Source organism: Passer domesticus, chromosome 3, assembly GCF_036417665.1.
Source record: "Passer domesticus isolate bPasDom1 chromosome 3, bPasDom1.hap1, whole genome shotgun sequence".
Taxonomy (NCBI): Eukaryota; Metazoa; Chordata; class Aves; order Passeriformes; family Passeridae; genus Passer; species Passer domesticus.
In genome coordinates this window covers 2,459,979-2,482,190 of record NC_087476.1, presented here as the reverse complement: position 1 = coordinate 2,482,190, position 22,212 = coordinate 2,459,979, and the positions used below count along the sequence as shown (strand labels likewise).

At 53.3% G+C, this 22,212-nt stretch overlaps 1 protein-coding gene across 10 annotated transcripts in view; it reads right to left on the bottom strand.

The window, feature by feature from the left end:
- EXTL3 (exostosin like glycosyltransferase 3) overlaps positions 1-22,212 on the bottom strand; it is a 134,382-nt gene continuing 112,170 nt past the window's right edge. For all 10 annotated transcript variants that reach the window (XM_064411533.1, XM_064411538.1, XM_064411532.1 and 7 more), the window contains 4 exons: positions 8,704-8,831; positions 5,243-5,387; positions 3,701-3,829; positions 1-3,060 (listed from right to left, as the gene is read on the bottom strand). In XM_064411533.1, the coding sequence (XP_064267603.1) occupies positions 2,851-3,060; positions 3,701-3,829; positions 5,243-5,387; positions 8,704-8,831 (612 nt within the window). In that variant the 3' untranslated portion in view covers positions 1-2,850. The remainder of the gene's footprint in view (positions 3,061-3,700; positions 3,830-5,242; positions 5,388-8,703; positions 8,832-22,212) is intronic.

Below are 22,212 nucleotides of genomic sequence, written 5' to 3'. Positions count from 1 at the left end.
CCAAGTTAAACTCTCCATTTATTGGAACCTTTTACAAAAAACTCAACATTGTGCTCGTGTCGAAGGAGTGTTCCTTGTTCTCTCAGTCCCTGTTGGATTTGAAATCCTGGTGCTCACAGCACCGTGGGCACAAGGGGAGGGCAGGGGCCGTGTCACCTCGGTCGTTGCTATTTACAGCGGGAAAGGCCTCGCTCCGTGCCCGGGAGGAGCAGCAGAAACTCTGGAACAGGGACAAGGTGCAGCTGCCAAGAGCCCTTCCCGTCTCCTCAGGGCTGGGATGGTGGAGGCCACGTGCCCCAGGAGCTGGGATGGATCATACAACCAAACCTGAGCTTCGGAGTGACCCTGGGATGCCCCGAAAATCCCGGGAGAACGATGGGTGGGAGCAAGGAAGGATTTTGGGATGGTGGCACGGCTGGGAGCACTCTGGAAACGCCCCCCTCCTCCCTGGTGGAGGAGCCTCAGAACAGTTCAGGTGCTGGCATGTCTCAGGAGCAGAAAGCTGGGCTGTGAATCCCAACCCTGTATCCAGGGGGTTTGGTGGTGTTTGGGATGATTTGGGAGAGCCACAGCAGTAGGACTGGGAGTGGGGAAGATGTTCCTGCTGGCATTTCATTTCCCCACAGAATTCCATCCCTCCCAAGGCTGCTGCTGCCCAGGTATCTCCCAGAAGCAGCCACTTTACCCCTGCACCCCCAAATTCTTCCCTTTTAGGAGTGCTCAGCAAGGAGGATTCATCCCTCAACACACAGATCCCACTGCTCATCCTGTCCCTGCTCCAGCACTATGGACAGGGGGACCCTCCCAGCAAACAACAGCTTAGGAAAGGCCAAAGAGCCCGGGAGGAAGAAAGCTGGATTTGTTCTCCTGATCCCTGATCTCAACTGGCCTCAAATCTAAAATCAGCAAGGGAGAGCAGAATTCCCAGCCTGGGGCTCTGACACCCAGAGCATCCCGAGCCCCTGGGAATGCCAACCCTTCCCATCCCATCATTGCACCCCTGGGCTCTCACTGGAATAACACTTCCCTCGGATTTTGGAAGGCCTGAAGGCTGCTGAGCAGTGCCTGTGTTTGGATGGAGTGCAGCCCATGCCCAGATCCCTCCGTGCTCCAGGAGGGCTGGGAGGGCAGGGCTGAGCCCAGGCCGGGGCTGCACCTGAGCCACAGCACTGCTGCTAATGAATCCCCACTAATGAGGGCGGAATTAAAGCCGTGGAAGAGGAGCTCAGGCCCCTGGGAATGCTGGAGCTGACACAGCTCCTGACAAGTGCCACATTTCCACCCTGGGCAGGGGCAGAGAATCCTTCAGGTGTTCCAGGGCCTCACTGGAGTCTCCCGTGGCATTTCTTTTGGAGACTTTACATTTGGACATCTGATGTTAAAACAAAAAGGGAATGGAAAGGTGGGAAAAAAACATAGGAAAAGATTCCTTGATCCGTGTTTTGCTGTGGTCACTGGTGCTGGTGAAGGCACAAGCCATGGGCTCTGCTGGGAACAGGCTGCTCCTTCCCTCCCCTTCCCATGAAGTGTCAGTGCTGACAGGAAAACCTGGGGAGAGGAGTTTGGAGAGGCCCCAAAACGTGGTGCAGGAGGAGCATGGACAGGGCTGACCTTGGGAATGAGCCCAGGAGCTGCTGCTGGACCATCCCGGCTCCCACACACCAGGGGTGACACCGAGGTGACCACACGAATGTCACCTTCCCACCTACCCAGCAAGAGCTTCTCCAGGCTGCTCACAAACATCTGGAGAACAACACACAAGGGCCAAGCTCTCCCTTCCCTCCTGTGCTCCCCTCATGTCCAGCAGGATGGAGCAGAGCTCAGCTCGGGTGGTTTCAGGTGTGACAGAATTTTTGCTCTGGGGGAGAGGAAGCAGCTCCAAACCCACGCTGTGATCCCAGCAGCATCACACCCTGGGAAGCTGCTGTTGGGATTAAACCTCACCCAGCCCAAAGCCAGGGTGTGGGGATGGGCTGGGGTTAAGGCAGCTGTGCTGAGGCCCACGGCAAACACGGGCACGGAGCGCTCTGGGAGGGGGACGAGGCAGAGTGGGAACTGCAGCTCTGGCACACCCAGGCTGAGCACAGAGGAGGGTCAGAGCCTGCAGGAGCCTGGAGCACCCCAGCCCTGGCTGTGCTGCAGGTGGGTCTGCCCTAAGCCCCAGACACGCTCCCTGTCTTCAGAGAATCAGCAGGACAAGGTGGGGAAAAACAGAGACAGCAGAACTGAACCCCCTGGGCTGCAGCAGAGCTGGAGCCAGGAAGGACCATCCAGGCCAAGCTCACCCCTCAGTGGGGAGCAGAGCAAGCAGAGCAAAGGGCTCCTCACCAGGTGACACCTGAGAGGCCTCAGTAGTAGCCACAGGGCAAGAGAAGCCAGGATCTGGTGGGTGGGATGGGCTGTGCCACGGGAGGAAGGATGGGGACAGCAGTGGTGAGAGGAGCTGCCCTGATGCTGCACCCAAACACCTCCAACCTGGCCTTGCTGCAGCCCCCTCGGATGGGCTGAAGGGTCCAGAGGGAGAAATGGAGTGGGGAGAGGGGAGGGAAAAGAAAAGAAAACAAAAAAGCTCCTCACGTGGCAAATCTAAAACACTTTCATTTTAAATAACAATAATTATAATTAAAAAGAACGGCCGCCCTTGGCTAGCGGAGGGGCAGAGCCAGTGGCCAGCGAGCCATTCCTCAGTGTACGATCCATGGGTGTGTCCTCACAGGAGCCTTGGCATCCCATTCCCTGTCCGGGAAGAGGGAAGAGCCCGTCCCAGTCCAGGCCAGCCCGTTTGCCACAACCTTGTGCATCCCAGCCCCGTGCTCAGCCGGGAGCTGCCGGGCGCAGCTGCTGCCGTCTCTAGATGAACTTGAAGCATTTGGTCTTGTCGTGGGGCAGGCGGGTCTTGAAGAGGACCGAGTCGACGCGGAACTGGGTGTAGAGCAGGGGCATGTACCCGTACACCTTGACGAAGAAGTTGATGCACTTGTGGCGCTCGTGGAAGTGGGAATCGTCGTGGGAAAGCGCCTGGGGGCAGCCGGGGCAGCGGAAGGTCCAGCGGGAGGTCACCTGCCACGAGGGACAGAGGGGTCAGCGCTGCCAGGGGCTCGGATACAGAGGGAATCTCTGCGTGGGCTGAGCTGGAAGGGAGCTCAAAGCTCATCCAGTGCCACCCCTGCCATGGGCAGGGACACCTTCCAGCGTCCCAGGCTGCTCCAGCCTGGCCTTGGACACTGCCAGGGATCCAGGGGCAGCCACAGCTTCTCTGGGAATTCTATTCCACAGTCTCCCCACCATCACAGCCAACAATTCCTTCCCAAATCCCATCCATCCCTGCCCTCTGCCAGTGGGAAGCCATTCCCTGTGTCCTGTCTCTCCATGCCTTGTCCCCAGTCCCTCTCCAGCTCTCCTGGAGAGAGCCCTGGAAGGGGCTCTGAGCTCTCCCTGGATGCCTCACTTCTCCAGGTGAACCCCCCCCACCCAGTTTTCCCAGCCTGGCTCCAGAGCAGAGATCTCCACCATGGGCAGGGAACCTTTCACCAGACAGGGAATCCAGTCTGATTAATCCTGTCATGTCCAACCTCAGTTCACTGTGGCAGGGATACAGCTATTCCAAAGGGCTGCATTTCCCTGAAGCAGACCCCACCCACTTCCCAACCACAGCTTCTCCAGCAGCACCAACGTTGGGAGAAGCCCCTGGCTGCTTTACCTTGATGGGAGGTTTCCTGGTCAGGTGGGACACCAGGAAGTTCATGGCGATGTCCTCGCAGTTGATGTACTCGTCCACCATGTCGCGGATGGCCTGGGGCATCACGTACGAGTACAGGTAGGCGTAGTACTGCAGGGGAAAGGCACAGCGTCCTCCCGTGCTCCACAGCTCCTCTGGAGCTCCCTCTTTTGCCTCATGACTGTCTCAAGGACAGACCCTGATGGAAATCCTGGCCTGCTGGTGGTGGATGAGCACCAAATAATCCTGAGGGCCCTGAGCAGAGCTCTGGCCTGCCAAGGGATTGTTTCAGGTGTGTTTGCTGCTGGGGAAGAAAGGCACCTCGCCCTGTCTGCCTGCACCTGGTTTGTGACAACAGCCCTGGAATTTCCCCACCTCTTGTCCTGGTTGGACTTTCCTGGGGTAACTTTTGGTGGTCCCCATGGAAGACCCCTCATCTGCTTTACAGCCACTGTGATGGACGGACTGAGATGGGAGAGGCCTCTCCCTCAAGGACTGAGACATGAAACCCCTTTATGGAGGAGCTCCCCCTCCTCCCAAGGACTGAGACTGAAACCCCTAACCCAGGGGAGGTGTGTGGGGAGCTGAGCTGACCAAAGTGAGATGTTTGTCTGCAGGTATGGCCAAGAAGACAATGGTTCTCACCCACTGCTGAGAACATGGACTGTCTGTACCCTTCTTCAATGCCTTCTTTCCCCTCAGCAATTTTCAATAGACTATTCTTTATTGTATCTGATTCCCCCCAGTGATTTCAAGGCCTGTTTCCCCCCACCAAAAAAGGACTATAAAGAACCTTGAGTTAACCAGTGTTTTTGAGGTCTCCCCTGACGTGCCCAGGCAAACTCCATCGACTGGACTTCAAGGACTTTGTCTCTCTACGTGTGGTAGCTGTAAGGTTTGAAACCTTCCCTTTCTCCCTCCCTTTCCCTATTCTTTCCTTTTCCCCAGTCCCCCTGTGGCATTTGCTGTGGTCCTTTCAATACAAGTGCATTTGTTCTGATTGATGCTGCAATCCCTTTTCCATGTTGGTTTTTGGACTCAGATCAGTTAATGAACCACCACGAATCCCATTCCCAGAACCACCACGAATCCATTCCCATGGATCATGACAAGGTGACAGCAACACGTGGGACATGTGGGGTGTGGCTGACTCAAAACTCAAGGATCCCAGTGGAAACATTCCCTGTATTGGAGTTAATCCTGCACCAAGATCTGCTGCAGCCACAGCAGCAGCAAACCTCCCACAGCCACCACCCTCTCCTGGAAGCTCAGGAATCGAGGAATGGAGGTTCCAGCCCCCATCAGATCCTGCTCTCTGCTGCTGTGGATTCAGCACAGCAGGAACAGCCCCTGGAGATCCTTCCCAGTACACTCAGGACCGGGTTCTGGCTGTGTTTCAGTTTGGAGAAAGCGAGGGGGAAGGAGAAGAAAACTCCCACTTTTGCCCTTAAAAACCCACAACGCCCCAAACGTGCAGCCTGGGGTGGCTGCGAGCAGGAAGGGGCAGCCCCGGGCAGGTCTCACCTTGTGGAAGAAGGCAGCACCAGTGAGCACCATGGAGAGCTCGCAGGAGTAGTTGGAGTTGTAGAGCCAGGACTGGTGGGGGATGTCCCAGGCGTGGTAGCGGCCGGGGAAGCCCACGATGCGATCCCTGGCCTCCCTCCACACCCTGCAAACACAGCACTGCCCTCAGACACGGAGCTGGGAGCCCCCCGAGCCTCCCCAGGGGCTGCCAGGGCTGGGGGGTCTGTGCACAAAGGAGTCTGGCAGCTGCTTATCCAGGGAATGGCCAAAGGGCAGAAAGGAAAGCAGAGTTAGATGTGCTCCTGTCCCAGAGCACAGCCCAGCTGCTCACGCGCAGGGAAAGGGCTCCTCATCCATAAATCAGGGATTTTGTAGCTCATAAGGGCTGTTCTGGAGGTTTAGAAGAAAATTAAGGCTCAGCCTGGGAGGAGCCCAGCATCTCCTGGCCTCTTCCCCAAATCACTGGGACTTTTCATCTCCCAGCAGCTCAGGAAAGCCAAGATAACATCAACCTCCCTTAAGGAGAGCTTCAAGGCCAGGTTGGATGGGTCTTGGGATAATGGAAGGTGTCCCTGCCCATGGCAGGGGTGGGGCTGGAGGAGCTTTGAGGTCCCTTCCCACCCAAACCCTTCCAAGACTCTGGAAATTCCATAATTCCCTAATTCTGTGAAAAGCTGCTGAGATGCTGAAGGCCCTGGTGTCTCCTGAGGGAAGACCTGGATTTCCAAGGTGCTGCCTCCTCATCCCAAACTGCAGCTCCCTGGCCCCACAGGAAAAGCCTCCAGAGCCCTGAGTGCCTCCCTCACCCCGACACGTGCTCACAGTCCAGCCCTGGGAATGAAATCCTGAATTTTGCATGTGGAGAGCGGGATTGCTTCATGCTCTGCTCTCGTCTGCAGCTCACGCTCCTGCAGAGAAATCCCCCAGGAGAGCTGCAACACTGGCAGCAATAATTAAGGAAAAAGTCAGTGCCTAAGGTGGGAAACAAATGCAGCTTGCACAGGCAGGGCTGCTGCCTTCCTTTGGATGGTTCATTCCCCCCTCCCTGCTGCTCAGTGCCCAAGCTGTGACTCCAGACTGCAGGACAGAACTCCCTGTGGACACAGAAGGGTTTTCCCTTCTTGCCAGGCACAAAACTGGGCACTAAGTGCCATTTTTGGGTTTTTCCCCTCATTTGGGTGTGAGTTTCTGCCACAAGCCCTGTTCTGGGTGAGCTACAGGAGGAGAGCAGACTGAGATTCCCTGAGCTTTTCCTGACGGAGCACAGTCGTGTTTGCTGCTCAATCCTCCACTCCAATTAATGAAAGTCCAAGATAATCCCAAGGAATCAACACCAGCAGCAGCTTCCCTGGCTCTCTCCTGCCCCCAGCACTTGTTTGCTGCAGCTCCTGTCAGCCCAGGGTGATTGTTTAGAAAAGCTGGAAGTCAAAACCATTTATTCCCTTTCACTTCTCCCACATCTTCTCTTTCCTCTGAACTTTTTCCTTCCCAGCTCAGCCACAAAAATCAGGATTTCTCTGGAGAATCGTTCTGGGGGTGCCTCCAGCTCCCTCCTGAGTGGCAAAAACGATGCTTTTGGCCCCAAGAATCAAAGCCTGGAGCAAAGTTTTGACAAAGCACAGTTGCTGTGGGCAGAGGTTCACTCCAGTGCCAAGACTCCAGCAGCTCCTGGGAATGTGTTAACACAGGGAGGCTTTGTGGGAACAGGGTGTCTGCAAGCAGGGATATGAGTGAGATTTAACACAGGGCGCTTCCAACCTTCACTTGATGCTCTCCAGGGCTAATCAGCACAACAGAGACCAAAAAAGGGGAGAAAACAGCCCAGTTTGGATAAAGAGCCTGGAATGGGGCAGGGAAGGGAAGCCAGGAATCCCGACGCCTCCTCCTGCACTTTAATCCCTCTCACACCTCATTTCTCATCTCTCTGAAGGAGCCTGGTGGGTTTCCAGGCATTTTGTGCCTTTTAATCCCCCTCCCAAGCAGGTTTTGGTCCCCATCTCCCACCCCAGCAGCTGCTGGGTGTTCTCTGGCTGGGAATGGCAGCTCCTTGTGGCACCCTCACTCCCCACAGCTCCTGGCCGGGGGAGCGCTGGCTGCAGGAGCTGCAGGAGCTGCAGGAGCTGCAGGAGCTGCAGGAGCTGCAGGAGCTGCAGGGGCTGCAGGAGCTGCAGGAGCTGCAGGAGCTGCAGGAGCTGCAGGAGCTGCAGGGGCTGCAGGAGCTGCAGGGGCTGCAGGAGCTGCAGGAGCTGCAGGAGCTGCAGGAGCTGCAGGAGCTGCTGGAGCTGCAGGAGCTGCAGGAGCTGCTGGAGCTGCTGGAGCTGCTGGAGCTGCAGGAGCTGCTGGAGCTGCAGGAGCTGCAGGAGCTGCTGGAGCTGCAGGAGCTGCAGGAGCTGCAGGAGCTGCTGGAGCTGCAGGAGCTGCAGGAGCTGCTGGAGCTGCAGGAGCTGCAGGAGCTGCAGGAGCTGCAGGAGCTGCTGGAGCTGCAGGAGCTGCAGGAGCTGCAGGAGCTGCTGGAGCTGCTGGAGCTGCTGGAGCTGCAGGAGCTGCAGGAGCTGCAGGAGCTGCAGGAGCTGCTGGCACAAACCCCCAGCAGGAGCCCCCTCGTTCCTGTGAGCAGGAAGCTTTTGCCAGGGAGAAGTCAGGGGAAAGATGGATGCTGGAGCAGAACAGGGTGGGAGTGAGAGCAGCAGCACCTGCCTTTGCTGGGGACATCATCTGCCTTTGGTGGGGACATCATCTGCCTTTGCTGGGGACATCTCCTTTTGCTCGGGGACATCATCTCCCTTTACTAGGGGACATCATCTGCCTTTGCTGGGGGACATCTGCCTTTGCTGGGGACATCATCTCCTTTACTGGGGACATCATCTCCCTTTACTAGGGGACATCATCTCCCTTTACTAGGGGACATCATCTCCCTTTGCTAGGGGACATCCTTTACTGGGGGACATCTCCCTTTACTGGGCACCTCTTGCTGGGGGACATCATCTCCCTTTGCTGGGGACATCTCCCTTTGCTGGGGACATCATCTCCCTTTGCTGGGGACATCATCTCCCTTTGCTGGGGACATCTCCCTTGCTGGGGGACATCTGCCTTTGCCTGCTCTGCCCCAAGAACTGTCACACCCCAGTGTCACACGGAGCAGAAGGTGGCAGCCACCACCAGCACCTGAGCATCACCCTGGCCTTGGATGGAGTGAAGCAGCCTCTTGGATTGGTTTCCCAGGCCCTGTCCACCCCAGGAAGCCACAGGCCTTAAACCACTCCAGGACCATCATCAGCACAGATCTGAGGAGCTGGGTAAGAACTGTGGAAATGGGGTTTCCTGGACGAGCTGGGATCAGGTTCCCCACCCCATTAAAGCCTGTTTCCCCAAGAAGCAGAGCTGGGAACCCACGGGCAGGGATGTGCCCGCCCTGGCCGTGCCCCTGGCTGCTGCCAGCAGCAGTTTTGGGGAGGGCTCACCGGAAGCCGAACATGATCTCGTCGTGGCGCAGGTGGGCGTCGTCGTCGATGGACAGGATGGCCTCGGTCTCGATCTCGTCCCAGGGCAGGAACCTGTTGTTCAGGCTGTTCTTCTCCGTGCGCACCACCTGCGGGGGGCAGTGACATTTTGGTGGGGGCTGGGGCTGTGCCAGCTGTGGTGGCCCTGGCATGGGCAGTGCCCCGAAGCCACCGAGCGTTGGCTCAGTCCAGCAGCAGCTCCAGCAATTCCCCCATCCCAGCCACACAGCTGTAAAATCCTGCTGAATTTCTGCCTCTTCCAAGAAGCATGGGGCTGGAAGGAACACACCAGGATCGTCCAGCCCAGTCCTTGGATGCCATCCCAACAATCCCAGCCGTGCGTTGTCCAAATGCTCCTGGCAGCCTTGGGAATGGCACCATCCCCACCTGACACCCTTTTCCTGATATCCAGCCCCTGGTACAGTCTCACACCGTTCCTGACAGCCCCATCCAGCCTGGATCCTTTCCCTGCTCTCACACTTTCAGCCTCCCCTGGCTGATCCCTGACTCCGTCCATCCCACATTTCCCACCCCATTCAACCCCTCCAGTCCTTTCCCTGCCTCTGCTCTGAACAATCTCCATTTAAAAATTCAGCCCAGCCTGGTGAAAAGACCAAAGCATCACAGCAGTAGAACTCCATTAAATAAGATTACATCTGATCCCACAGAAAAGCCCACGCTGAAACCATTAACAGTGGAAATATTTGTACCGGGATCTGCGTGACAGCTGGGATGATGAAATCCCCATGGAAAGCCAGTCTGGGAGCTTTCATCTGCCAACAGCTCTGGGGGGGATGGAACATTCAGCAGGAACACGTTGAATATTGCACTGAAGAGCCATCAAAAGCACCAACAATTCACTGCAAGGGAGCAAACTGGGCAGCTCTGGGCTGTGGAAAAGCAGGGCCAGAGCTGAGCCAGCAGCATTCCCACCCCGGGAGCTCTGTGGCTTCATCAGGACATGGAAAAAGCAGGGACAGTGTTGGCTCAGGAACTCCTGATCCTGCTCCTTCCCAAGGTGGAGAAGCATCACAAAACTCAGCTCAGTGTCTGGCTGGGCTCAAGGGTTACCCAGAGCCAGCAGATGCTCCCAGGGGTTTCTTCCCTGCCTGGGAAGGGCTGGAACAGAGGATGCAGGAATCAGGGTGGGAATGGGGTGAGGAGGGAAGCACAGGAGGCAACTCCACACTCTGTATTCAGCTCTGGGTCCTCAGCACAGGAAGGATGTGGATCTGCTGGAGAAGAGAAGGATCCAGGGACACCTCAGAGCCCTTCCAGGGCCTAAAGGGGCTCCAGGAGAGCTGGAGAGGGACTGGGGACAGGGAATGGCTTCCCAGGGATGGATGGGATTTGGAAAGGAATTGTTGGCTGTGAGGGTGAGGTGACCCTGGAATAGAATTCCCAGAGAAGCTGTGGCTGCCCCTGGATCCCTGGAGGTGTCCAAGGCCAGGCTGGATGGGGTTTGGATCAGCCTGGGATGGTGGGAGGTGTCCCTGCCCATGGCAGGGCTGGGATGGGATGGGCTTTAAGGTTCCTTCCCACCCAAACCATCCTGGAATCCTCAAAGTCACCCACACGAAGCTCCTGTGTGCTCCAGGGCACTGGGAGAGCTCTGCCAGGAGCGTGTCCTGTCCCCACCTGCAGAATCCGGCTTTCCTTGGGAATTGTCTCCTTTCAGCTCCCAACCCCTCCAGACTCAAACCCACCCCAGACTCTGCCCTGCTCGCCTTATTTTGGTTATTTTTGGCTTTTGTTTGGGACTAATTCTCTTCAAAACACTTTGCCATCAGCTAAAAGGCCCAGAGCTCAAAACCATGAACCTCCTGAGCAGTTTGCAAAGTTTGGGGACACCTAAAATGCCTCCAAGCACCCAAGAGACCACAGCAGAAGCTTCTTCTCCCTTTAGAAAATCAGTTCCAGGTGATTCAGTTCCACAAGCTGGGATTTGTTTGACTTGTTGATTTTGTTTTGTTTGAGGAGCACAGAACCCCACAAATCCATGACATCCATTTCCTGCCAGAATTTTGTTCACAGACACGCTGGACAAATGGATCTTAAAAAAAAAACTGAGAGAAAACTAAAGCAGAGCATAAATCCAGGGTCTGCCCAGCAATAGTGTCCTCTTATCAATACTTTAAAACACGTTTTTATACATAAACACAAAAAAACCACAGCAAAATCAATACCATCCAGCAACCTCCTTGCTGGTGAGGCTCCATGCTTCAGCTTTAAATGAAGTGTCACACAGAATTTGATGGTGAAAACATGAGGAATGCCCGTGCCCTTGGAGGAGTTTTGACAGCTCAGCTTGGTGAACTGGATTGATTCCTGGGCAAAGAGCAAACTCTGCAAAAGCCGAGTGCCTCATTGCTCCTGTCAGGTCTCTGTGAGGGGAAAAAAGCCTGGAGGATGCCCTTAGGAGAGCTGGGGGATGTGGGGAGACACTGAATGAGCTCTCAGGTGAAGGGTCTGCTCCCACCTGTGCCAAAAATGAGAGATTCTGCCCAAATGGGCTGGGGGAGGAGAGCAGGGTGGGGTGGGGACAGCACGAGCTCCCTCGGCTCCTCTGAAGAACAGGACTCAGATCCTGTCCATGCAGAAAGGGTTAACTCATCTCCTGGATCAGGGGGTCCTGCTTTTCCCAGCTTTTACACAGACGGGGCAGCTGAGAGGTGCTTTAAATGGTTTTACTCCATTTTCAGTCTCAGTGAAGGGTGAGACATAAGAGATGGAAAACTCAACGCCACCCCAGCAGAAGCCACCCTGTCTCCTGCTTCCAACACCTCAGAAATGTCTCCCAGCCTATTTAGCTTTTGCCTCACAATGCTGCTGACACTTCTGACACCAAGCACCTCTATTTTTACCCCACAATGCATCTTGCACAGTTCTAATTCTCTAAAACATCTGCTCTTTTTGCAAGGCCGTATTTTGAAGTTGAAACTTGTTCCTAGCTCAGTCTCCCTCTCAACAATCTCTATTCCTCAGTCAGCACAGCTTATCTCAGAGTTTATCACGCCTTATCTCAGAGTTTATCACGCCTTATCTCAGAGTTTATCACGCCTTATCTCAGAGTTCATCACACAAGACCCTGTGAGCTTTCTGCCAGCTTTTGAGAATCATTTATAAATCCATTTCTGACCAGCCTGAGCAGCCCAGAACTTGGCTCCAGAGGTGCCACCACTGTCCCCAGCCATCAAGGACAGGTGATGATCTTCATCCCAGGCACATCCTCGTTCCCAGCTGAGCAGGTCACTGCCCACCCTCCCTCCTCTCTGCTGCTCCAGCTCTCCCACGTGCACATGTGGGGAAGAAATCAATTAAAAATCAGCCAACTGAGCCTTAATGGAGGTCAGGGAGGGCTCTGTTGGAGAACTTTGGGAGATGGCAAAATCCAGGAAAAGGGAACAACCAGTTCCAAGTATCCCTGAAGCCACCCTGTCACAAACATTTATTTTCAGCTCCCAATTTGGCCAAATCCAGACGTGTTCTGATTAAGAAAGTTGCCCAGACTGAGATCCACCAGAGTCCCTCCCCTCTACACATCAGGCTCGAGTGCTGGGATCATTTACAAGACTCCCTGGAGGGAGGGAAGGGTGTGCAGACCCATAGAGGGAATAAATCACATCCTTTATTACCAGCCAGCTCCATCCTGCCCCCTCTGCAGCCCGGGTGTGAGATCAGACTGGCACGTGCTGCCCTGCAAAGGCAGCCAGAGATGGGCACGAGGAGGGCAACAGCCCTGCCTGGTCCCACCAAGAGCATCCCCCTGGAAGCTGGGTCATTTTTTTGGAAGAGAAGCTGCCAGAATGAGTTTGCACCCAGCCAAGCAACAAACGTGGGGTGTCAGACAGGGACAAAGCCTCAGGCTGGGTAAAGAGAAGGAATTTCCTCTTGGAAAGGGTGGTTGGGCATTGGAAGGGGCTGCCCGGGGAGGTCTGGAGTCCCAGGAAGGGCTGGATGTGGGCTGGGGACAAGGTGGGGACAGGCACAGCCTGGGCTCGATGGCCCTGGAGGACTTTTCCAGCCTGGATGATTCTGTGATTCTCTCAACATCCTGGCTCCAGCAGGAATTCTGGCAATTCTGGGGCAAGGCTGACACCCCTGGGGTTCCCTTTGCTAAAGAGGACTTTGATCCTGGTGTCTCATTTCATGGAAGGAGACAAGAGGCCACGACAAGCAGCCAAGCTCTCTGCCAGGACAGGTGCCAAGGAGAAGCCAAAGGAGCTGCTGTCACCACCAGAGATGCCACCCAAAATCCCTGCAGCCCATTCCCAGTGAGATGACACTGGATTAAATCCCGTGAGCCCGACCACAGCCACGTTTTAAACTCAATTTTCTCGGTGTTTTCTCACTACCTGTTCTGGGCAAGCTGAGCTGCTCCACAGAAGCTGGCAGGATCACTGTGGCTCCCAGCCCAGACCTCAAATCTGCCTGGCTGCCCCTACCAAGGACAACCATGGTGGTGCTTATTGAAGATTTCCAAGTGCAGCCTCACACCCGGCGGCGCTGGTGTCCTGCCCTGCCCACGCAGAACCTTCTCCCTCCTGCCAACCTCAACTCCCACCACGAGAAAACCCTCAGAGGGCAGAAATTCATCCAGCTCCTCCTGGCCAGCATCCTGCTTTCCAAAGCCAAGCAAAGACCCAGGCCTTTGGCTCAGGCAGGAGTTCTGAATTTCAGGAGAAATGAAATAATCTGGCTTCACAACGCGAGGCTCCTTGCAGAGCTGCATGGGCAAGGAGGAGATGGGAGGCCAGCGTGGCATTTCCAGCAGAGCCCAGCCCCTGGGATGATGCCTTTCCTCCCCAAAACCACGCTCTTTTTCCCAACACAGACCCAAAAACTCGATGAAGTGAGTCTGGCACAACTCGGGGCTCCAGGGCGTTTGTGGCAGCTCTGGATGAGAGCAGGAATTGCTTGCTCTGCTCTGAAATCCAGCAGGAATTGCTGCCCTGCACTGTGACACTGTGTGAGCAGGGTGTCCAAGCTCCTTCCAGACACGCTGCCAGATCTGAGCAGGCTGGCATTTTGTAGGAAAAAAAAAAAAAAAAGATGTTGTTCTGTGTTTGTGATAATGAATGTTTAATAAACTCGGGACGCAGAGGCGAAATCGCGGATGCACAAAAAGCAGCTCTGAGGTGTTTGTTAGGACAGAGATATTTGGGTGTTAGCTTGGGATTGATTAACACACTCAGATCCTGATAAATCAACAAATGGAATGGCTGGGACCTCAGCTCCCAAAGGAACCCTGTCACCACATCCTAGGGACATCCTGGACCCAGGCAAAGCCACAGGGGACGTGCTCCTCTCTGACTGGTCTCCCCCCACCACCCACCCTCACCATCCCCAGCTGGCTCCCAGCTTTGCTCCAGGACTGGCTGAGTCCCAGGACGTGCCTGGATGGAGCTGACATCAGTCCTCACCCATCCCATAGAAATCCTCTGGAATCTGCTCCCTTGCTTGGCTTGATGGCACCAAAAAAATCCATTTGCCTGAGGATGCAGCCCAAACCTGGCGCTCTCAGCAGGATTCTCCTCAGTCATGCACTGCCTGAGGAGCTGTCCCTGCTTTTCACACTGGTTTCCCCTGGCAATTCTTCACCTTCTTGTTTCCCCCTTGTAAAGATGGATTGGGAAGTTGCTGTTCTCCCTTTTTCATGTATTAATTATTCCCTGCTCCTTCCTCTTCACCTTGAAACAGCCACAGCCTCTCCTTTATGCCCTGAACCTCCGGTTTTGCTACCTCCGACTTAGAGCATTTTCAAACTCTGAATTAAAAGGATTTATGGACTATTTTAAGACTCATCTCCAGAGGTATGAGAAGGGTATTTAGCTCCAAAGCCATCCGAAGGCAGCGCACGCTGAATGTAAATGGGCAAAACAGACCCACTTTAAAAATACGTGTAATTAAATAATGCAACATAAAACCCAGCATAAATTATCCCCCGCTGAGAACAAAACCACACAGGAAGATACCACAGAAAGGCTTTTTTTTTATGATGCTCTGTCCATGCACAGAAAAGGTGCAAACACTTGGTCTCCCTTTAAACTCCTCGGCTGGGATCAGTGGGTCGCTCGTCTCTAAGAGGAGAAAACAGCTTGAGATACAAATAAAACTGATTATTTATTCATTTTCATACAGGGGCAGCTGTCACATCTTCCCAGAGAAAGGGAAGGAGAAGGATGCTGGTTTTAACATTAAAGGGATGCAGATACTGATTTTTATTCTCCGTGTGTTGCTGTTTGTGGCTGTGCAATTAGAGATGCACATGGAGCTGGCTGTCCAATTAGATTTATTTTACAATTAATTGTAATTATTTGGCTCAAAGAAGGTCCCTGGGATAACACGCTGTCATGTTCCAATACTTCCACTGCTGCAGCTCATTCCCGAAATTCCTGTGTGTGCTTTTCATGAAAGCTCACAGGGAAAAGCTGCAGAGTGCAAAGCTCATGATCCAACTTCCACTGGCAGGTCTGGGACCACGAGCCTGATTTATGAGCTGCTGTTTGCTGTGAAGCCAAAAAAAAAAGTTATTTCAAGAAGAAAGAGCTCACTCTTTTGAGAGTTTTGATACTGATAACCCAAATTTTTTGTTTGGTGGGGGGGTTTTTGTAGTGGAATGGGCAATTCCCCCAAAGGTGTGATCATGGAATCACAGAATCGTTAAGGCTGGAGAGACTGAAGGTGATCAAACCCAAGCACTAACCATGATCCACACCCAGCACACCCATGGCTCTAGGGATCCTCCAGGGATGGGGACTCCAGCCCTGCCCTGGGCAGCTCCAGTGCCTGAGCACCCTTCCCATGGACAAATCCCTCCTGGAGTCCAACCTGAGCCTCCCCTCATGCAATTTGAGGCTGTTCCCTCTGCTCCTGTCCCTGGTCCTGGCTGTCCCCTCCTGTCAGGAGCTGTGCAGAGCCACAAGGTCCCCCCTGAGCCTCCTTTTCTCCAGGCTGAGCTTCTTTTCCAGCTCCCTCAGTTTTTCCTGGTGCTCCAGCCCCTTTCCCTTCCCTGGACAAGCTCCAGCCCCTCAATGTCCTTCTTGTCCCAAACTGAACCTGGCACTGGAGGTGTCCCAGCAGGTGCCACGTGTGATGTCCTGACAGATGTCCCTGCTCTTTATGGATGCTCTCTCCAGCTGCAGCTGGATGAACCTGGCTGTTTTCACCTGGCAAATCCTGTCTTGGTATTCAAGGCCTGAAAATCCCAATGGAATTCTGCCCAGCCTAGAAACAGTCCCAGCTTGCCAGGGTGACAATGGATGGCAGCAGGAGCGTCCCCAGCACAGATTCAGCACAAGCAGGGCATCTGTACATGTATTTTTTCAACTCTGAACTTCATCCTCTGTGCCTCTTCTTCCTCTCCAAACACCCCTTGGCTGTTTTAGTGGCAATTTTAACAGCAAAAAGTTGTTCTGATGACATGGGGACACCTTCCTGTACCAAACCCATTTGCTAATACCAGGTAAAACACAGAGATGCCTTTTGGGACCACTGCTGAGATAGAGAACACACAAAGACACAGAAAGAGGGCAGGCAGCAGCTTCTAACTCCACCCAAAAGGTGCAGTGTCCCTGCCTGGAGCTCAGGGATGAGGGATTCAAAACCACTTGTGGGCAGCAAGAATTCCCAGCCTGGTAAATGCCAACAGCTCAGGAATGATGGGTGCAGGCAGTGAGCCTGGGGACACATCCCACCCTCTGCTTCAGACCTGACCCAACTCTGACCCCTGGCACTGAGCAGGGGTTTGGCTGCAGATCCCTGGAGCAGAGAGAGCCTGAGGAGCACATCAGCTTGGAGTGAGCACTGCCCTGAAGTGGCTCCCATCTCCTGGATCTGTTTTGGGAGTCACAGGGAAGCTGCCACTGCACCAGACACAAGGAACTGACTGGGAAAGCCTGGCCTTATTTTGGTACAAATAATTCATTTTCCCTGCCTGCCTCGCTGTCCCAGTGGAGCACCCAGAGCTGTGTCAGGCCAGGCAGGAGCTCCTTGTTATCCTTGGAAGAGCCAAAGGAGAGGCTGGAACAGCCACACAAGAGCCCAAGGAGCACTCACAGGCTGCAACTCCCCAGCCAGATTTCAATAAACCCCAAAACTTCTAAAGTGTGAAAGCCCAGATCTCCCTCACCCATCACCAGCTAATTCTGCACTTGTGATTTCCCTGGAAAAGGCACATTGCCAGCCCCCTGATCCGTGCTGTCACCTCTCCTCTGTGAGACAGGAGATGGCAGAGTCAGGAGGGGGATCACCAGCACCCCCGAGCTCCCCTCCCCTTGCCAAGCAGGTCATGGCATGGCAGAAAACCCAGCAGCTTCCATCCTGCAGGCACAGAAATGCACAGCAGAGAGGAGCAGAGCAGGAAATCCAAGGGCTGTGATCCCAGGGGATTATTGGAAATTCCTCCTTTCTGCTCACTAAGTGAGGCAGAGCTTATCTTTCCACACTTTGCTCTTTGGCTGACAGCCCGGCTGCTTTAATTACCAGAGGCTCTCTTCAGTGCAAATCCCCTGTATTGTTGTGCAATTACTTCTCCAGCAGGTTCCTCCTGGAGATCTGTCAGACAGGATTTCCACCACAGCAGGAAAACAAAACACCTGACAGAGCAGGTGCCGTTATTTGTAAATTTGTTCACGTTGCTGCACCTCACTCTTTGGAATACATCACACCCAAGGATGCTTCCAAAATGTTTGCAGCATTTAAAAGCTGCTCTGACCCATCCCACAAGAGCTTCAGCGCAAACATTTGTATCTGAGGGCATGCAAAAGAACATCACAGCCCTACAAAGGGAGGAGGGAATTGGAGTCACACTATAACTCACTGAGCAGCTACTAAAAACCTGGAATACAGACTGTGATACGAGCAGAGCCAAGAAGCCATCAAGTCTGCAGGCAGTTATTGTTCTGATGGGAAGAGGACAGTGGATTTATTAATGTTTATGTGGCTGGAGCAGCAACCATAAAGCACTCAGGCACATAAACTCACTTTTGGCTTCCAGGTGGATTCCGGTCCGGGAGCATTCCGGGGAGTTCTGAGAGGAGAAGGCTGAGATCTCACTGGGGAAGCTCTGGGTGGAATGAAGACAGCTTTGCTGCCAGCATGCCTGCCCTCAAATCCATCATGGAGGGATGAGAGATCCTTTGTGGAATGTCAGAAGAAAAGAACTGTCCCAGTACCCACACCACGATCCCCAAACTGGTATTTATTTTTATTTTTGCTGTTGATCCAGGAGCACAACTCACTGAGAACTGCAATTTCCATCAGCTGGGATGTCCTCCTGAATGTGGCCAAATAAAGGCAGAGGAATCTTCCCCAAACACACAATTTTCCCTGCAGGTGGCAGAGCCAGTCTGGATCCAAGGTCTAGACAGGTTTCTACGAATTTCCCTTTGCTCATAAGCTTCAATTTCTGGCTCCTAACTGCTGGAATCCTTGGCTAAATCCTGCTTTACCTGGTCATTCTTCTACCCAGAGGAGCAGAGAACCCAAGCCACGGGCAATGTCATGTCCTTCAAAGCTTTATTTATCCCAAGGCTTTTAGTACTTGCTTCAACAAAATCCAGGAGGAAAAAAAAATGCTTCCATCAAGAGGCAGTTTAATAATTAGTGCCAAACACATGGCTGGGATGAATCCAGACCCCCAGAACCACCTCCCACAAGCCAGTATGGGCTGGGAATTAAGGACCAGCATGTGTTAGAAATTACAGAGATCACATAAATGAGTCACAATTCAAAACAATTCCTTTTATAAATTTCCGATAAAATCAACCTAATTAATACCAGTGGTTTGAAACCAAATTTGTGTTTGTCACCTGCATTCAGAGCAAGAGGAGAATGAGCCCTGTTGGAAAGAATTATCCAGTTTGTGGCTGTCCTGCAGCTTTTCTTATTCCCTCTCAGCTCTGTCACAGGCCAAGACGGGGCTGTCCCTTGCCACAGAGATAAGCCAGGCTCCCACAGGCCAGGCTCTGGGCAGCTCAGAGATCAAAGCCATGATCAGGCTGGAAATGGAACTTCCCTGCCCCAAATGCTTTCAGCGTGGAGAACAAAACCCATTTCTCCTCCCTCCACGAAGCTCAGACCCCTCAGAGGTCAGTCCAAATCAGCATTCAGGAAGGTGAAGACTTTGCTGAACTATTTGGATCTGAAATTGTGATCTGGGAAGGCAAAAGATTCAGATTTCCCATCTTGCTGCTGTTAGAAAACCTGGGAATAGGTGAAAACAGCATTTCTGTGAACTTGTAAGGAGACAAACAAGTGGGTGTTTCAGTGACCAGGTGTTGCTTTCTCTGTGCCTCAGTTTCCCTCTAGTGCCCTTAGCTCCTTGCTGATGGTTCTTTGGCCAAATTCAGGAGAAGGAAAAAATCCTCACTTTTTTTTTTTAACACGACTAACACAGATTTTCATTAATTCACTAAAAGCTTTAAATAAATGGAAGTGTCTGATTTTCTCACAGGCTCTGAGATGACATCCCCTCACTGTCAGCAGCAGAAAAAGTTCCATCCTCTCTGGGTGTCTGCAGTGAAACAACTCATTCCAGGGATTCTGGAGACAGCACAAGGGGAAAATAAACTGCAGCCCTTGGCTCTGAATCAGCTACTCCATCAGCTGCTCTCAATGGCTTTTCACAGCAGATCAACCTGTTCCAGAAGCCCAGGAAAAGCCAGGTGATGCTTTTTGGAGAGGGGAATGCTCCACATGCCCAGCAGGGCTTTATCACCAACCACAGATTGATTTTATTAAAATGGAAAAAAAAAACTTTGATAAGAGAGCAGCATCTGCTTCCTCACCAGCCACAGGTGAGGGAAGGGGAAGGGACTGTGGGGAGAAGGGGTAGGAGAGGGTCCAAAACCTTGGGAGTAAATGATCCCCTTCTCCTTGCGGGCTGCAATGTCTTTGCTGATCGATCCACAGAGCCTGGGGAGGCAGCTGGGAGCTGCAGCAGCCACCCAGCAACAAGCAGTGATGAAAAACCTCTCTCCTGCTCCTCTAACCTCATATCCAAGAGGCACCTTCCTCTTTGTAACCTCCTCGTGTCCCTCACAGCTGCCTCTGTGATGTCCCAATGCCCCACGAGGTCCCTCCTGTTCCAGCAAAAACAGATTTTCTTTTTTTCCTCTCTATTTTAACACCCAAATTCCTGACCTCGGCGAGTCCTGCTCCTGTGCCAGGGGATCCATCCATGTCCTGTGGCACAACATCAACTTATGGCCACCCTGGGAGACAAGGCTGTCTTCACAAATAAGGCAGCCTGTGCAGAATGCACAATCAAATGGCTTTGCACAGCAGAACTGCTCCACCAGGACAGATAAAAGCCTGGGAAGAAAGGAAATGCAGATATCCAGGCTCTGGGACTTTATGGGAAGTGGATGTCAACACTCAGTTCCATCATAACAAAGTCACAGAGGATGAAAAGTAGGTGAAAACAAAAGGAAAAAAAAGAGAGAAAATGAACCCACACACCATTCCCCCCACGCTTGTCCCAGTGCATGGAATAATTTGGGGACATTTGGTATTCTGTTGGCATTTAAACAGGTGACAACACAAACCCTAAAAGTAGCAGGAGTGCAGCCCTGGAAAATCAGTGTGGGTTTTGCTGCTGCCCTGCCCCTGGTGCTGCTCTTGTCCCCCAGCAGCTGTGACAGAGCTGCTCCCAACAGGGAGCGTTTGGGGTGCACAGGCAGCTTTTGTGGTGATGTTTAAAGGCTTCAGCACAGGGACTGGCCCCTGTGACACCTTCACATGGGACAAAACCCACCCAATTATGTCCCCAGCAGCACGCATGGATGCTTCCCTCCCTGGATTCTCCATTCCAATGTCCCAGCCACGCTTCCTTCTGCTCACCGACCCCGTTAGCCCATCCTGAGCCAAGGGGATTCAGAGAGCAAGGTTTTATCTGTGGAAAAGCCATCACAGAGCAGCACTTGGCACGGAGGAGAATGCAGGGCAGTAGCACAAGCACTGTGAGGGTGCTGGAGTTAATATTCTGAGTGCAAACTCTGAGGAGTCGGCGCTGCTTGTTCCATCATCATCCCGCGGTCACGCCTCGCTGCGCTTCTGCTCGGGCTCTGCAGTGACAAGCATCTGGATTTTAGGATTCCCAGGTAAACTAAGCAGCAAATTTGTTCCTTCCTCTGCTGCTACACAGCAGAAAAAAACCACAATATGGAGATGGCAAAACTCACGGGGATGTCAGAAGTCAGCTGCCTCCCCGGCAGCGGCGGCTCCGCGGGCAGCAGGTGGTGCTGCAAACCCGAGAGCAGCACCCAGGTTCTTCTGTGGAACATCTCCCTGCCTTCTGAAACTGCTCTGGTGGAGAAACTGAGCTCACAAACCTGGGACACACTGCTGGTAGTGCTGGTGTACTGAACACAGACTGTTCAACCCAGGGATGGGGCATTTCTCCTGTGGGAAGTGACTCAGTGCTAAAAACAGGGTTTTTCTCAGCTGGTTTTGTGTGAATTGTTCCTTCTGGAAGTGAACCTGGAGCTCCCCACTCCCATATGCAATCCAGGACCTCAAAGCAAAGTTGGGTTTTTCCTGATTTGGAATACAAGAGCTGTGAGTCAAAGTGAAGCAGGGAAAAGGAGGATAAAGCTGGGACTCACCAAAGAGTTTCTGCAGGTGAGTTGGGCCAGAAAAGCAGAAGTCACATCAGCAGAGTTTGGTAAATGCTGAATTACCAAGCTGAACCAGACCCTGAGCTGGCATTTAGGCAAAGCTCTCATGAAGGAAAAGGACTGACTGAAATGGTGGTGTTGATCAGCATGGAGGTTTTATTCCCTTTTTTAACTCCTGGCCAGTGTGATGATCTCACTCTGGATCACACACCACTGCAGCTCATCTCGAGCTGCTGGTCAGCTTGGAAGGGTGGTGCTGCTCTTTTCAGAAAGCCAAGCTTGAGGATCCAGCTGAAGGACAAGCAGAGAAACTCATTCTGCCACCATGGCCACCAGCCTGCCCAGGTTCTGCCCTCTCTTAGCCAGAAGCATCACCTACGGACCCTGCCGTGCTCCTTAAAACGGAGCTATGAAAAAACCCTCGGAGTCCTGCTGGAAAGGACGTGCAAACCTCAGGCTCTGCATTCAGAGCCAGCTCAGCACAGCACATTCACACAGGCCAAAGAGAAGGGAAAGTCAGGACAGCATTCCCTGCTCCTGATTAATAAATGCCATGTCAAGGGACCCGTGTGCAGCCAAAGAGCTCGGCCGAGCCGGCAGCCTCCGGATGAGCCGTTTGCCACAGATGATTCCTTTTCAAACAAGCAGCTAAATGGAATGAGCCCTCTCAGCCAGCCACCAGGCCAGCAGCAAAGGATGTTACACCACTGCAAGTGGCTGCAGGGATCAAAGGCAGAGATTTATTGTGGAACAAAGCTGGAGGAAGGGATTAGTCACTGCTGGCAGCCGCGGGAGCTGGCACTGAACCCAGCCCGAGCGCTCAGAGATGCCTCCAGTACTCCCAGCCCAC